The sequence below is a fragment of the Taeniopygia guttata genome, chromosome 2 (assembly GCF_048771995.1).
Source record: "Taeniopygia guttata chromosome 2, bTaeGut7.mat, whole genome shotgun sequence".
In the NCBI taxonomy this organism is placed as follows: domain Eukaryota; kingdom Metazoa; phylum Chordata; class Aves; order Passeriformes; family Estrildidae; genus Taeniopygia; species Taeniopygia guttata.
The window spans coordinates 8,337,275-8,353,303 of NC_133026.1; the positions used below are offsets into that span (position 1 = coordinate 8,337,275).

The 16,029-nt window shown below is 39.4% G+C and overlaps 1 protein-coding gene across 5 annotated transcripts in view; it reads left to right on the forward strand.

The window, feature by feature from the left end:
* RBM33 (RNA binding motif protein 33) overlaps nt 1–16,029 on the forward strand; it is a 102,266-nt gene that overhangs the window by 51,907 nt on the left and 34,330 nt on the right. For all 5 annotated transcript variants that reach the window (XM_030264265.4, XM_030264266.4, XM_030264268.4 and 2 more), the window contains exons 11-14: nt 6,097–6,256; nt 7,196–7,527; nt 7,954–8,196; nt 8,981–9,268. In XM_030264265.4, coding sequence (XP_030120125.4) covers nt 6,097–6,256; nt 7,196–7,527; nt 7,954–8,196; nt 8,981–9,268 — 1,023 coding nt within the window. The remainder of the gene's footprint in view (nt 1–6,096; nt 6,257–7,195; nt 7,528–7,953; nt 8,197–8,980; nt 9,269–16,029) is intronic.

Here is a 16,029-nt window from a genome sequence, read left to right on the forward strand (position 1 = left end):
TGCTTTATAAGATTAACTTTGTGCTAAGCAATTTATGCTAAGTTTTCCCTTTTTATTGGTAACCAAAGTTATCTGTACTTCATGAATAGATTATTGGAGATAACATCATGTAATTAACAAGAGATGCAGAAAAGTAAAAGTACAATTTGTGTAAGAATTGTATGAGAGAAAATGTTAATTTCTTAACTAGGAAGGATATTTAAAGGGATAAAAGGAAGGCAAAATAGTGCAGTTCTTTGAAAGGATTAAAGTAACCTTATCTCTTGTTCTTTCAGAAGGTGGGATTGCATGAGTGTGTGAAAGTCATGTTCAATGAGCTATTCACAACTCTAATGAATTGTACACACAAGCTGGCATTGCCTTTTTTTTTTTCAAAAGTGATTGATAAGGTGTAGGTTATGCCTTAGCTATACTGAATAATTGAAAGTAGTAAAAGGGGAAATTGTACAACCTGCAGTTATTCAGAACTGTATAAAAATGTCAGTCTGAAGTGCAGTAAATTATGGTGTGCGTGGGAGGAAGAGTGGGTACATTTTTGGTAAGAGTAAACATCAGAAAATCAAAGATTTATGACAAAATAACTGTCAGTAGCACTTCAGTGTGGTGTTATCTTCTCCTTTGAAGTATTTCTGAAATGTCTGTGATTGTGTTCTCCTAAGAAATCTACACAGAATCCTGTTTCTAATGTAATTTCCTTCTAGACCTCAGGTCTTATATTCTTATGGACCACATTTTTTTTCTTCTTGAATTTTCAAAATAAAATTGCACAAGGATAAATTAAATTATGGAGTTCAGAGCTTTGCTTAAAAACAGGAAAAGATACAGACTTCTGCTGGGTTATTCTTACAGCCATTTGGTAGCTGTCATATATTTCTGTATGAGTGTGAACCAACCTTGTGGGATCTTACTGGGAAGGCACATAAATTTTTGTCCTTTCCCTCAGTGTTAGAGTTGGCCCCAATGTTGGACTGAGATGCAGAACCTTGGAGCCGTGGCTGGTCACATGAATTTTCAATTTTCTTTTAGGTTGGAACCTGGTAGCTTAAAAATAAGTGTTCTGAACACTGAGTAAGGAAGTTTCCTGAAAGATTTGATAATGGTGAAGTAATAGTTAAAATGTTTTGTTTTTTTTTTGCAGGGACTCTTAGCTGATGTGTGTACTGAATAGTTGGGTGTAATTTGAAACTGTCCGGATAGCAAAACCATGAAAAATGGGAGTAACTACTGTGCATATAAAGATTTATTATGCATCTATGTTACAGTATGCTTATTTTATCAAAAATAGGGTATTATGAAACCTGGCTTTTGCACCTGCTCTTCATTAATTTTTGAAGTTAAATAGCTCTGAGTGGTCTTTTCCACCAAATACCAGAGGGCACTTGGGGGTTATTAGCAACAAATACTTGCTGAATGTAGAGTTTAACATTAATAATAAAATAATCCACTACTAAAATTGTAGTTTAACTACTGTTAAACACAAAAAAAAAAAAAAGGCACCAAAAAACCAAGCCCACCCTCAAAAAGCTTTCAGCAATGGGGAACTGTTATATTACTTTGTACTGGTTTTAGGATAATTGGAATTTGACATTAGTAAAAGCTGAAGTGGTAATACTGTTGTGTTTCTATGGAATTAGAAAAAATGTAATGTCATTTGAGAATAATAGACAAAGACCTCATAATTAGAAAAATACCCATCATAGTTTATGTATTTTCTTTTAAAAAAGAGTTAATGTGTATCTGGAAGTAGTTGAACGTTAGAGTTTTAGTTTCACATGTAGTGTGTATATGAATCAATTGCACAACTGAATTCCTGTTGGAATTATCCTGGGAGCTTTTTCAGAAGAAAAATCTCGGCAATGTAAGATGTGAAAATATCAGCTTCCCCCTCCCTGTTTAAACTGTTATTTAGGGCAGAAGTTTTTATCTTTAGGGATATAGAAGCAAACCTGATTTAGGAAAAAAGTGGAGGTCAGTCTATCATGACTGTAAGAAGGGAAAGAATCAACCTAATTTTTTTTTTTTTTTAGAAGCAAACATTAGTAATTCGTTTTTCAGCAAATAACAAATGTCTTTGCAATTAATTTTGCATGATTGGCCTTTGGTTATCAGCCAAGAAATGTGATCAGTCATAATTTAGTAGTTTTTCAGAATGTCAGACACAAAGTTAAAAACTGCTCAGCAATCAAATAAGTAGATATTTGTTAGTGAATCTGGAATCTTAAAAAGTGGAAAAAACCCCAGAGTTCTTCACTGCTAGAGACAGAAAAAAGAGAGGCCAATAGGAAGAGTTCAAAACTTCAGATATTTCCTTCTTGTTATTTCTTGGACTGTTCTAAGAGTTACTCTGATCCGAACTGGTGTTGCAGCATGTACTTATATGACATATACTGCTAACTAGAGAAAAAAATTCTTAATGTATCTTAGTGAGCATTTGTTGGGATTTTTGACACCAGATTTTGGGTAACAGTTGGATACTTTGTGTTAACTGTTATTTTGTGTTAACTCAATGCAGATGTTTAGAAGACACTAAATGTTTTGCTTCTTAAGGTGGATGGACACCTTTGGTACTGAAGATCACAGAGCACTTGAAATCAGCATTGCTACTATTTTTAACAGTGAAATGTCTTGCTGGTTATTGGTTCATGGGGGTTTTTTTTGTAAATAAACTATAATAGAATTATTGTTTTAAAAACGTGAGCTTTCTTAGACTTAAAATGACCTTGCATTACTCATTTCTAAAACTTACCTAAAGCTTATGTCATAAAGGTTTATTTCTTTATGATGGGAAATATAGAGCTGCTCTCAGTGTGTGCAATACTAACGGACTTTAGTGGCCCAAACCAAGATGATGTGCTGGTTGCTGGTATCATTTTGAATCCTTTTGGTTGAAAATTTTCCAAATATACTTTCATTCCAAAGCTGAAATGGTAGAAAAATATTTTGTACCCAAGTGAGTTATTTAGAAGTGTTTTATTATTGCTCAGTTTCCAGGGAAGAAAATTGAGTTTGGCTGCACTGAGGATGTTTCAGTACATGAGGGCTGTGTGAAATTCAACAGGACTTTCCATGCATTTGCAATTCAGGGCTGCTTTAGGAGGAGACAAATCTGGGCATAATAATGAGGGTACAGGTTGGCAGGGGAGGGAAGCCAAAGGGTACAAAGAATTATTTATTTAAAACAAACATACTGGATTTTTTCAGCCTGTGCCTGCAGCTTTCCTGGCAGGAAAAAGAGGGGAGATGACCTGGTGTAAGTGTACAGGCAAGGAAATTAGGGGCTGAGTGGGGCAAGTAGGAGCTCATGACCAGCTGCCACAACACAAGGCCACCAGCTTGGAGTTGGGAAGCTGGAGCCATGCTGGGATTAGGAACCAGTGTCCAGAGAGAAAGACATGATGGGGATGAGAGAATGTATCTGAAGGAGTGAGCAGGACCAAGAGAACAAAAGGCAAATTGGGCAATTTCGCCAGGAATTAATACTGAAGGAGATCCTTAAGACCAGGTTACAAATGTGGTTGAGAAGCAGAGATGGCTGCTTAGTTTGTAGCCTAAGCCTGTTGCCTTTCAGCCTAGCACTAAAACTGAAGTCTGGGAGTGAGAGGAGAGACTGCTAAGGATCTGTTACCTCAACCAGGGCAGAATACATCAAGTTTGGAAAAAGCAGGTAGAGGAGGCCATGATCACTGCATTGCCATTTGGTGCTTGGAACCAAGCCCAGACAGATCATTGCTGCTGCCAGTTCTTCAGCTCGGGTGGCAGATACGTGACACTTAAGATTTATTAGCCCAGGTTTCAGTAAGTTTCCACATAATTTGTTTTTAGCTGGCTATTTTACAAATTACGAAGATATGTGTAGGCATATGTCTAGGGAAAACGATGAGGAATTTGAGAGCTTCTGAGTCAGGCTCTCTGAAAATGGGGAAAAAAGGTTGTCAAGACCATGCTGTGTCCCGAGATGCAGGATGAGCATATGGCTACGTGCTGTAAATCAGATCCATCTTGTGTGCAAGTGCCCTGTTGAACTGGGTTCTCCCAAGCTCCTGTTGCATTATCCACTGGTAAAGTAATAACTAAATAGCTAAACATGAGCTGGTCAGCTGGGTGCCTCTCTAAGTGATACACAGCATGTGGAAGGGCTGTTTATTCCCTGGGATTGCTGTAAGAGCAATACTTGGAGAAATAGGCTTTTATCACCAAAGCTTCTGAGATGAGGGAGTGCATCTAACCTTATTTTGAAAGTAGCTCTGGCAGCTTCTGTGTGCAGTGGTGCTGGAGGTGTAGTTTGGGAGTGAAGGGTCAGGATCCTCAAGGTTTGTGTTCAGTTGATAACTTTTGACAGGCAGCCAGTGCTGTCCCATGCAACACAAGGGAAAGGCAAAGCAATTTAATATCCTTGTTCAGCTAGGCCTGAAAAGGGTTTTATAGAACAAATAAATGTCACCTTTTTCCATCCCAAACAGCTCCATCTTGCTCCAAGTGCTGTTGTTTGCAGACAGACTGTGAAGTTCAAAGGCAGTAGTCAGTTCCAAGGTGGCAGGAATATTGTGACTGTTCACTTGCAGAAGTGTAGAGCTCCTCCTACAAACAGTGTGTATTTTATGAGGACTGTCATGCTTGAGTGTAATATAATGTGTTTTCACTAAATGAAATACCCACAGGAGACTGGCTGACTGGAAGCACTGGCAAGGGGATATAGACCCTTTAATCTCTAGGAATGATAATGTATTTACAGTTGATGGCTGTATAATGACATAAAATAAGTAGTCACAGTCTTGGTCCCAGATAGGACGTCTTGGTATCTCACATATCCCCATTCAGGTGTTTCAGGAAGGCCACGGATTTAATAATGGATCTGATCCTTGGTGCTTCTCATCTACTTATTTGGATCTTGCCAATCCCAGTTGTATTGTGCTGGTAGAAGTCTGTAAAGCAGCTCTGTCTTGTGCTGCTTTGATTTTGAGTATGCTCCAGGGCCATTCTTGCTGTGTGAGAAATTCTTATCCTAAAATTCCAGTCTTTGTGCAGTACAAATATGATAGGGTGAGACTGTGCATACCCTTGGTGAGGGCAACTCAAGAGATAAAAGATAAGCTACTGCAGCTTCGTTGTTTGGTCCTTTCCTCATGACAATACTTCAGTCTAGCAGGGAGCTTTTGGTCTGATATCTGTTTTGAAAAGCTTGTCTTCAGCAACGCAAGTTTTAAGCTTCAAGGTGACCATCACATCTAGACAAAACAGGTCCCATCCACTGATTTCAGAATCTTTATAGAAAGCAGGGATGTTCACAGATTATTTTCAATACTTACTTGATTTACTCACATAAGGAAATGGTTTAGAATATAATTTATGTGAAGCAAAGCTTACTCTGTATATCAGAGGTTGCCACTGTATTTTGTCAACTTTTGATACAAAAGAAAAAATTCTAGTGTGAATTACTCATTAAATGTGTCTACTGCAGAGTTCTGGTTTTGTATTAACATACTGCTCCCTGCAATATGCAAAGGCATTAAAAAAAGAAAAAAATCCAATGCCTTACTGGAAGAAAGAAAATTTTGTACTCTTTCTTTAAATGCTTCAGATACTAAACTGTGAATAGCCAGAAATGTTTCTCTCCTCTTAATTCTTTTAGAAAGATGACTTCTTTAATTTTCTGGATGTCATAAATTGTCCTTCCTCCCCTTTTTTTAAGTAAAGCTGCTCCCTTCTGTAGCTTACATTGTGCTAAATTGACAATGAAGAATAGTATGGTTTATGAAGATAAATGTCAGGAATGTCTTCTCAAGTAGACATACAGATTTTTTTGGATTAATGGGAAAGAAGGTCAATAATTGCATGGATTTCAATAAGCTTGAGAAGAAATGGCATTCCTGTGGTGCTAGTGATTATTAAAACATTGTGCATTCCTTTCAAGATACTGTACTTGGGTTTAATGTATCTTCCACTGTGAAGGAATGACTCAGTAAAGGCTGTCAGTTTGTACAGGTGATAGGAAGATAATTCATACAGCAATTGTATTTTTGAGAGAAAAAAGTTATAGCAGACAATACATCAATTTCTATATGGTAGCCTTAATTTTAATTCTGCCTTATTAAATAGGCCCCTCCAGACTTCCAGCAGCATGCACCTGGACCAGTTCCTACCAACTTCTCCCAAGCTCCAAGGCTGCCAATCCAGGACCAGTGGAGAGGGCCACCCCCACCACCTCCACCACTCCCTCCTCCACCTCCTCAGGACAGAGATCCTTTCTTCTTAGCAGGTGAGCATTTTCAATCCAATTAACACCCCCCTATTGTAAAGTGACTGCATATCCCACAGTATGAAGTGTTCGGAAGAACACTTTTGATGTATTTGATGTATTTGAACTACTATTTGATGTAGTCAGGCTGGTACATGGCAGAAATTCTGGTTGTCTAGTATATTTTTACTTATGTGGATTTTTACTTTTTTTAATGTCTTCACCTGTAACTGCCATGAATCTGGATATTTATATAGACACCAAATTAATATCTAAGTGATTGTTGCAATGAAGTTGTTGCACTTTGTTATAATTTGGATAACAAGTACTCTCCATACACATGGGTTTCTTCTTGTAACTCTTTAAACTGCTTGGACTGTGTGTGTAGTATAAGAAATTTCTTAAGATTAGATAAAATGATACAGCCTAGCAAAGAATCGAGAAAGAAAGTGCATGTTTATATTTATACCACATATAGGTAATGTGTATATACACATTATATACATATATATATACATATATATACATTATATACATATATATGTATATATAAATATATATACATAATATTTTGCAAATATTTTATACATGTACTATATGTAAAAATGTACTGAATACTGGTCAGCAAACAGTGTCAATGCTTTGAGTTCTTCTGTGGTTTAAACTATAATCGCTGGAATCCTTCATTGATTTTCTTGAAGTAGAATTTCCAAAAGGTATTGCTGATTCCAGCAGAGTACCAGTTGTGCTGGTCTTTAAAGGATCAATTACTTTTATACACAAATGACAGGAACAAGAGAAACATAACCTTGAGGGTAGCTCTTATAATTGAAACATCCCATACAGTTTTCATTCTACAAACTTCAGGTTACTTTCCAAAACAGGCTGGAGCTCTATGTTTCTGAAACACGCTTATGTCCCAGGAAGGTTGTAATTGAATCAATTCTCTCATTCCCGCAGATCCGAGGTTCCCGGGTCATCCCTTGTTTGAGCAGCGCAGCCCCCCACCGCCACCGCCTCCCCCGCTGCTTAACAGCGCCCACCCCGTTCCCGCGCAGAGCCCGATGCCGTTCAGCCCGCCCGGGCCCGCCTTCACGCAGCCGGGACAGCAGCCGGTGTATCCCCGGGAGCGGCCGGTGCGGCCGGGCATGCAGCCGCAGGGCCCGGTGGGCATCCTGCACTTCAACCAGCCGGGCTCCGCCGCCCCGCGGCCCTTCATCCCCCCGCGGCAGCAGTTCCTGCAGGCGCCCGGACAGCCCTTCCTGGCCCCGCACACGCAGCCCAGCATGCAGGTACGGCACTGGGGGAGTGACGGGGCCGGAGCTTTGCGGGCCGCGGGGGGATGGCCCCGGAGCCGTCGCGGCGGTGCCCGCGGAGCGACGGAGCCGCTCTGCCCGCCGGGCCGCGCGGGCCGGCAGCGCCCTCTGCCGGCAGCGGGGCGGCGCTCGGGTGTGCTGAGGGCCGGCGGGAACCGCGTCAGAAAACCGCGTACCGCCAGCAGCCCCGATCCGTCTGCTTTGGTCTTACTTCAGCTGTTGTCTTACACAGGTTTACGAGTAGAACGACCATACGCTGCTTTGGTTGGTCTGTTCTTTGCTCTGTATGATTTCAGTGCAACATAGTTCATAAATGCTTATAGTTCTAAGGACTTGAGAGGCTGGAGCTGCTTTTCTGGACTTTATTACCTTGAAACTAAAATACTTTTTTTTCATGTGAAGGGTCCCATGCATCCTCCATTACAGCCTCAGCCACAACCACAACCTCATCAGCAGCATCACCAGCAGCAACCGCAGCACCATCACCAGCAGCAGCAGCAGCATCACCATCTCCAAGGGCCTCCACAGCCCCTGATGCCCATGAACCAGCCACAGTTCAGGCCTCACATGCAAGCCACACAGCAGCAGCCAAATAGCAACAGGATGCAGTGTCAGCCACGACAGGGTCCAATGAAGCCAAGGCATGTAAGTACCACATGTGTCCATGTCCTGCATGAGTAGCAGGCATGTAAGCACAGGTTTCAGTGTGGGTTTTCAGTTCTATTTATTCCCTTCCTGCTCTTTCCCCTCCTTTTACCATTTCTTGCTCATTTTCTGCCTTGATCATTTTATAATCTACATTAGAAAATATCATGTATATCTTTCTTTTCTCCTCTGGTTTTCAGTGTTCTTTTTGATTTGGGTCCGATAGGAGATGTTTCAGTTTCCCAAGAACTGGCAATGAAGGGATTGTGAAAGATAGGTTTGCTTTATAAGGCTTAACAACTGCTGGCAGTCTGTGGTTGTGTGGCAGCCCAGTTCTGTGCCAATCTTTTGATTTGAAGGCCTCTCTGTACCACTGCTGATCAGTTTTCTGGTTCAGATAGTGCCTCTCCTGTCTTGTGAGTTTTCCTCCAATGCAGCCTGTGCTGCTGCTTTGTAGGTTGGGTAGGACAACAGCCTGGAGCAGTGCTCAGGACAATATAACTATAGTTCAGCATAATTGCTTTGATTAGGAAAGGTAATCACACAGTGAATCCAGATTCTGAGAATGGTGTTAAACAAGTGAGATTAAATTTTGCTTTTAATTAGAAAAGAAGGTTATTAAAATGTTCTCATTTCTGTATTTTTTTCCTGACGTTAAAAATATTGCGCCTCTTCACAAAGCTTGTTTTCCCAAACTGAACTAAATCAGGAAAAAGTGAAACCAAAATCCCTTCAGCCTGGTTTGTGGTGGAAGTCAGCAGTTCTTTTCCTTTTTTCTTTTCAGAGTACCCCATCACAGAATCTAGTCAAGCGTTCCAACCAGCAGCTGCAGTCGGCCGCCCCCAGGAACAGCAACCTGCGGGAGCTGCCCATCGCCCCGTCCCACGCCATGGAGCTGAGCAGCAGCCGCCGCAGCTCCGCCCCGGCTGCCCAGGTCAAACCCATCACCAGCACCATGCCTGCCACCAAGTCTGCCACCGCTGCTGCCAACTCCCAGGGAAGGCCTGAGATGAAAGCTAAACCAATCACTCCAGTGGGACAGGCAAAGCCAGAAGGAAAATGTGAACCAGAGGTAAGGGATTTTTTTCTTTTTGCTTAAAAAAAAGATCAAAAAACAAACAACAAGAAACAAAGCTCCCACCTTTAAAAAAACTTTTATAATCTTATTTATGAACTGCAAGCACGCTGTGTGTATTATCCACCAAATATTTTTTGGTGCCACTAGAGGCCTCCCTTCTGAATTGCACTTTTCTCTTTTATTGCAACAGCAGAAATAGTCTCCATTGACATAAAAGGTCTGGAAGGTTGGCAAGGCTGTGGTGAATTTGTTTTGCAGGAGGAGTTGTCATTTCTACTAGGGAAAGGCAGAATTTGAATACAGGTAATCAGTGATGCAAGTCTCTGAAATACTTATTTTGCCCATTTTTATCTTTGGGAATTATAATACATTTTCAGGTGATCATATTCTTCTAAATCTGAAAGCCTCTTCTCTGTCTTTTTGTATGATGTTGTGTTGCTCAAAGGAAAAAAGTAGGCTATTTGGAGAGCTGTCATCCTCATGCTATTTTCCTTTAGGCTCTTCAGTCTCTGCTAGGCCTTGAGCATTCATGCAGGAGATCATAGCTGTACTGTCCGTGAAGCTTCTTGCTCTTGAAGAAGAAAATCTCTTTTTTATGAAACCTTTTCATGTAAGGGAAAAGAGGAGATGCTTTTAAGTTTTCCATTTTGGAGAAAGTGGTGCTGTTTGCTCTGCTAGTATTCTGTGCAGTTGAAAAAATCAGATGCCAGTGTTTTCAGCTCCACTGGATCGTGTCATGTGAACAGATGACCATTTTCCTGCACAGATCTCCTGGAAGCTAGAGAAGACACTCTATGAGCTCTGTTTCTTTGAGAGAGTGGGTAGGATTGGACTGATGGTGCTCTTTATATCCTGAGCATGATGGCTAAATGCACCCTGTGTGCTTTGTCAGGCTATTCTGTGAAGAACTGTAAATTTTCACGGTTATAGTTAACCATGAATCTTGTCTCAAGGACCAGGTTTTCTTCAACAACCATTGAAAGCTTTAATTGTGATAAGGCTGTCTTCCTTTTAAGCTGCTCATGATTAGCTTTTCATCTTGTTCTTGAATTAGGGATGGTCATAGCTAATTTCCATAAATGAGGCACAAAAGAAACCTAAAGCTATCAGTGTTTGACCTCCTGTGCACTTGCATTTCAATGGAAATGAAAAAAAAAAAGCTAAAAAGCTTTTAATTTTCACCTTTTTTGGAAAAAATATTTAAGTAATCTCTTTCCCCTCCATTCAGTCTCTTGGAATAATCTCAGTCACAGAAAATGCAGAAAGCAGTGCCTCATAGAGAAGCCTTTTCTTTCAGGCCATTAGTAAAGTAATGACCTGAAAAATCAGTCTTGAAAAATCAGCCACAGGCCTCCCCATCTAAAATATCTTGAAGTTATTCTGTATGTAGTCATATGAAAATTAAGGCATTAGTTCCACAGTATTTAGAAAAAGATAAGAATTTAAAAATTTTATTTTAATTAAATAGAAAACTAAACCCCAAAGCGGTCATCTTGTTGTCTCCATTTTACATTTTAAACATACTCTAGCGTGTGGTTATCAAACCAACTAATCTTACCTGTGTGAATTCTTTGTGTATTACTAATAAAACTTTCTTTTTATTTCTCTGTCAAAACTGTCATTGAAAAAATTCTGGTAACTGTTTTATGTAAGTTTTTGCAAATCAGGATAAAAAAACTAGAGGTGTCTTGGAACAAATGAAGTCTCCTAGTAAAGCCCTTGTAGTTATATTTGGCAGGCATTAGGAGAACCTTGTCCTTCCAAAGCACACCTGGAACAGAGCCTGCTGCTGCAAGCAGTGTAGTAGCTGTTGTCCCATTTCTGCTGTGCCACTGCAGTGCTCTTTTTCACTGCTGCTGCTTATTGTCACTCTTACAGATGGGAATGCTGCACTAAAAACGTTCATTCACAAGCATTTAATCATTTTCTTCACTGTTTTTGTAATGTAGGTTATTACATTTCTCTCCTTAGGCAGATTATAATGTTTTGCAGTCTTTTTTGTGTGTTTTTCTTGTAATTAGCTGACTTCATCCTGTTCTTTTGCTTTCAGTGATGATGAGAAAGAGTTAAGTTCTGTCACCTTTTCTAGCTGTATGGCACATAACTGAATTGGGCAGGTTATTTTCCAAGTGTCTTCAACTGGAAAATTAAGACTTTTCTTTGCATCTTTCTTCCTAAAGAGTCAGTGGCTGTATTTATGAGTGGCCTATCATTCAGGAAGCACTAAAAAAATAGCAATATTGGCTGTTAGAGGTTTTGCTCACCCTAAATATAGATATTTGAAAGGTTTGCAATGTGAGTGAATAGAAGATTAAAAACTGTATGTTTAATGGAATGCTTGTGTTCCTGTTCCTGTGAGGCTACAAAATACTGACCTTAAATGCCTGTTCAGAATAGCTTTTACTCCCCAGGATTTATATTATATATCGTTAGTCTGAAACATCATTTTGTCATTGAAATAGGAAAGTCTGGATTATGTGGGCCTAATTCTGCTCCTGTTGAAGTCAGTTTAAGATTAGAGGAATTACAGCAGAATTAAGCATTTTTGAGTTTAAAGAAGAGGGAGAATGGAGAAAGGTGATGTGTCTTTAGGAGAAATAGATATTGGAGCTCAGAACAGGAGGGAAATCAGTAGAGCACTGCGTAGTCATTGGTGTATTGATGTTAGTACTTACATTGGGAATAATGTCCTTGATGTACTGAAAGAAAACCTTTGTGTTCTGCTCTTCCAAATCCAGTAAATTGTGAATTTTGTTGGATTTTACATTGCTGTCTTTTCTAACAAGGCTTGCAATATGGAAAGGAGCTGCCGCACTAAATTACTAGATCAATTGTATCTGAATATTTTCATCTTTTTAGTTATGAACTACTTGAAAAATTGTAGAATTTTCTCTAGTTTAAATAACTTGTCTTCCAAATTTTTGTAATGGGGCCTACTGTCTTGTGCTTAGAAGAGTCTTATCACAGTTTTTGTTTCCAGTTGGAAATTAGCAAGAGGGTAGTGTGCTTCTTGGAGTAACTTGTAACCTTGTTCTTCACTCTCTCCCTGTTTGTCCAAGATGTGCAGCACCTCTGCTTTGTAGGGTGTCTCATACCTTCCTCGGGTTCAGGAGCTGATGTTATCAGCAATGTGAAGTGTACAGTGTATATACATAGGTAGCCTTTAATTCAGATATTTTGTAGTTTTGAACACAAGCAGCCAAATGATGCAATTTGGATCTGGCTGTGCCTTTTGCAAACAATTGGCAGGAATTTTTAGAAAATTATTCTAACTTCTTATGTTTTAATGTTATAGCTTAAAAAAATGAAGACAAACCTGCTGAGACACATAAGTGATCCCAAAAAAGGGATTCCTTTTTTTGTTCCTTGGGAGCCAGCCAGAACATTATCAGTGTCTGGTTCTTATGACTCAGAATTTAGTTCTATTAATTGGCAATTAATCCTGCAGACTTCTGAAAAGGTATGGGTTTGTTTCTTTTTAATTCAGTACATGAAAAGCAAGCTACTGGTAGTAGGACTTAAATTTCAGTAGAAAGTTTAATCCCTTGATTTAGAGTGTGTCCTTGCTGTCATTTCCTAAGTCAACAGTGCCATTCTGCATTCCTCAGAAGGATGTGGGACTGCTGCTTCTCTTGCTGGTGCTCTTCAGCCAGATTCAGAAAAGCAGCCTGTAACGTTTTCTCGTGGTGCTTTCCATCAAAACTGCCATGGATCTTGAGGGAGAAGAAAAACCTGCAGCTAAGGCTCAGTCTGCCTTCAAACCTCAGTGAAATGCATTGTGTTAAAACTGTTCAAAGATGGACGAGAATTTCCACTTAAAAAAAAGAAAACAACCTCAAAACCTGGCAGAAAAAAAGCCACCCCTACAGAACCAAGTGCATGCCTGGCCTTTTGTACTTTGCAGCCTCCTTTAAAAGGAGGAGCCATATACATGTACAGTGTACCATTTATTCATGTTGGGGAGTTTTCTACCCAAAACATGTGAAGCTTAATAACTTATGTAGGGAATAGGCTGCTCCATGGTTTTCTGCTTTTTCACCTACAGATAATGTTGCTTCCAGACACAGGATGTGAAAATTACAGTGGTTTGAACTTCAAAGGATCTGTACTTTCTCCCAGTTGATTCTGTAGGCAAAATGCCTGCTTTCCTTGCCTTTTTCTTTTTTTCCTTGGTAGTGCTGTTGTTTGTTGGAGTAATCTATACTGGGCTTATTAAACTATGGGATGGAAGTCATTAGCAATAGGCATTGTATCCTGTGTTCATCTTGACCCTGTCTGGCCAGTTAATATGCTGAATGTCCTTATTACATACTATAGGTCATTGATATGTACTATACATCACATATATACCCTCACTCTCTAGGATGGTGTAAATAAGGTGCTCTTAGTGCTGAGGAGAAGGGGATTTAACTGCCCCTGTTTTCATCCTGATAAGGAGTTTGCTGTCCTTCTCAATCTGTACTGTTGGGCCATTGTACAACTAAATCGAGTTAAAGCTGACTTCTAATGGAGAAATTTAGTTAATCATCACAGGGTCTTTATATTATCTTCCTCTAGTTGTGGGGGCATTTTGTTTAGAATTTAACAGTAGTAATACCTTGCTTTTTAAGGATTTAGGTCTACCCCTAACTTGTTAGCAGACTGATCTGCAGTTGTCATATAACCTCAGGGCTCTTGATGATTGATTTTAACTTATAAGAAGGGATGACTTCCAATGATCATTACTAATTTCTTAAGTTTAGTTCAGAAAGGAAAGTTTTGGATTATATTTGAGATCAAGTTGCCTGAATATTCTACTAAGCATTCTTTGAATTGCAGAGAAAAATAGAGTTTATGTCTAGTTTATATCAGTCATCTTTCTGTGTTTAATTCTGGCATAGTTGGAATCAGTGTGTCTGTCCAAGGGCTGTTGCAGGGATGTATTAGTCAGAGTCCCTGGGGATGTTCATTCCTTGTCTGCTGGCAGGACTCGTTTGTGTGCTGCAAAGCACACATCTCTGCTGCTGTGTGCAACCTTTGAGTTGGTGCTCTGAGCCCGCCACATCGTGATCTGTCTCCCAAGGTCTTCAGAACTTGTTAGGTGATAAAATGAGCAGGCAAATCCCTCTTAATAAAGGGCACTGGTAGAAGTGGTGGTCTCCTGGAGACTCATGCTGCAATGTTCCAATTGAACATAGGGGAAAAAAATTACAGGACTACCTCCAAAGTAAACTTGTTATTGGCTCATGGCATCCATCAGTTTGTTTAGATAAATTGTAGAATATTATGATCTAAACCAAACCAGGTGAATAAACTAATTCGTTAAGTTAAACAAGTTTACCCTCTGAAATTATCACAATTGTAGTAATTGTGATACTTAGTATCTCTGAAAATTTTATTAATTGCATCAGGATCTGCATAACAGCACATCCTCCTCCTAGCTGGAGCTTACATGTTTTCTCATCCTTTGCAAACTATTTTTAAGGGTCTTAATCTTTCCCTGTATTTCATAAGGATATTATTCTATTCTATTTTTTTTTTTGCTACAATCCAGCATCTCCAGCAGTCAAGACAAAATGAAATATCTGGGTTTCCTCCTGTAGAAGTATGTTTCTTTACCATCTATCAACACAAACCTCTAATTTCGTTGTCACAGTGATTATTAATCACCACCATGTTCCACAAAGTATAGATTAAGATAAGAACTTCAGGGTGAGTGTAGCATTCTCATGTAAAGAACTGTTAGAACTGTCTTAGACCTCATCCCTGAACCACAACCCATACTTAAAACATAAATGCAAATTTTAAAAATGCAATTTGGTTAGTCTTATTTAGCCATTGTTTTGGCTTGTAATTAGACTGCTAATTAGATGCTTGTAATAGGGCTTCTAATTTGAGACAATGAGCTGGTTTTAGTCACTGTGAGAATAATCCCTATCAATACCTGCTCAGGGAAGAAGCAGCTACAGCTGAAGGAAACAAGCATTCAGGAGTTGTGTTACATCTGGCTGCTGTGAGTGCAGATCTGACCCTGCTGGGCTTTCACATCCATGAACCAACATTGTGGCTGAATCTGTTCTGCTGGGTTTTTTCTTGGGTTGGGGATATTTCTAGGGTGCACTAGGATTAAAAGCACTTGAGTATTAAAAAGACCTCAAGCCTTCAAGTCACACATTTGGGTCACATATGTTAAAAAAATGGCAGTTGTGTTAAAAACAGTTTGCACCCAGCTGCAAGATGCATAAAGATTCATCACAGATTCCCAGTTTGTGAGAAATATTTTAGCACTCTTTATGAATTAATTCACCAACATGCAAAATATGGTTATTTGGAGAGGCTGTTTTTAGGAGTGATTGATGCATCTTGAGTAGAAGATTGTGTTCATTACCATCTGTAAGCATTCTCTGTAAATCTAACTTAAATATTTCAAATGGTTAAAAAGAGAAAATATAATAAAGTATGCTTCCTAATTCTGAAAAATATATGTGCTTTTATTACAAGAGCCATTTGATTTCTTTTCCAGGATGATGAGAATCTGCATTTCCTTGACTCTTGTCCATTTTTATGCAGCTTTTCATAAGAACCTGTTCTTCCTGAGTTGAAGAATCTTTAGGAAGGTTATTTGGTGGTGTGTAGTACTTTCAGAGAGACCCAGGGCTGGAATATTAAAGGCATTCTCTATATACCATTAATATTCCAACACTGCATTTGGCAACATTTTGATTCTGGAGAGAGTGCATGAGTTCAAGGTCAGAGAGATTGACTTGTGCTGTTCA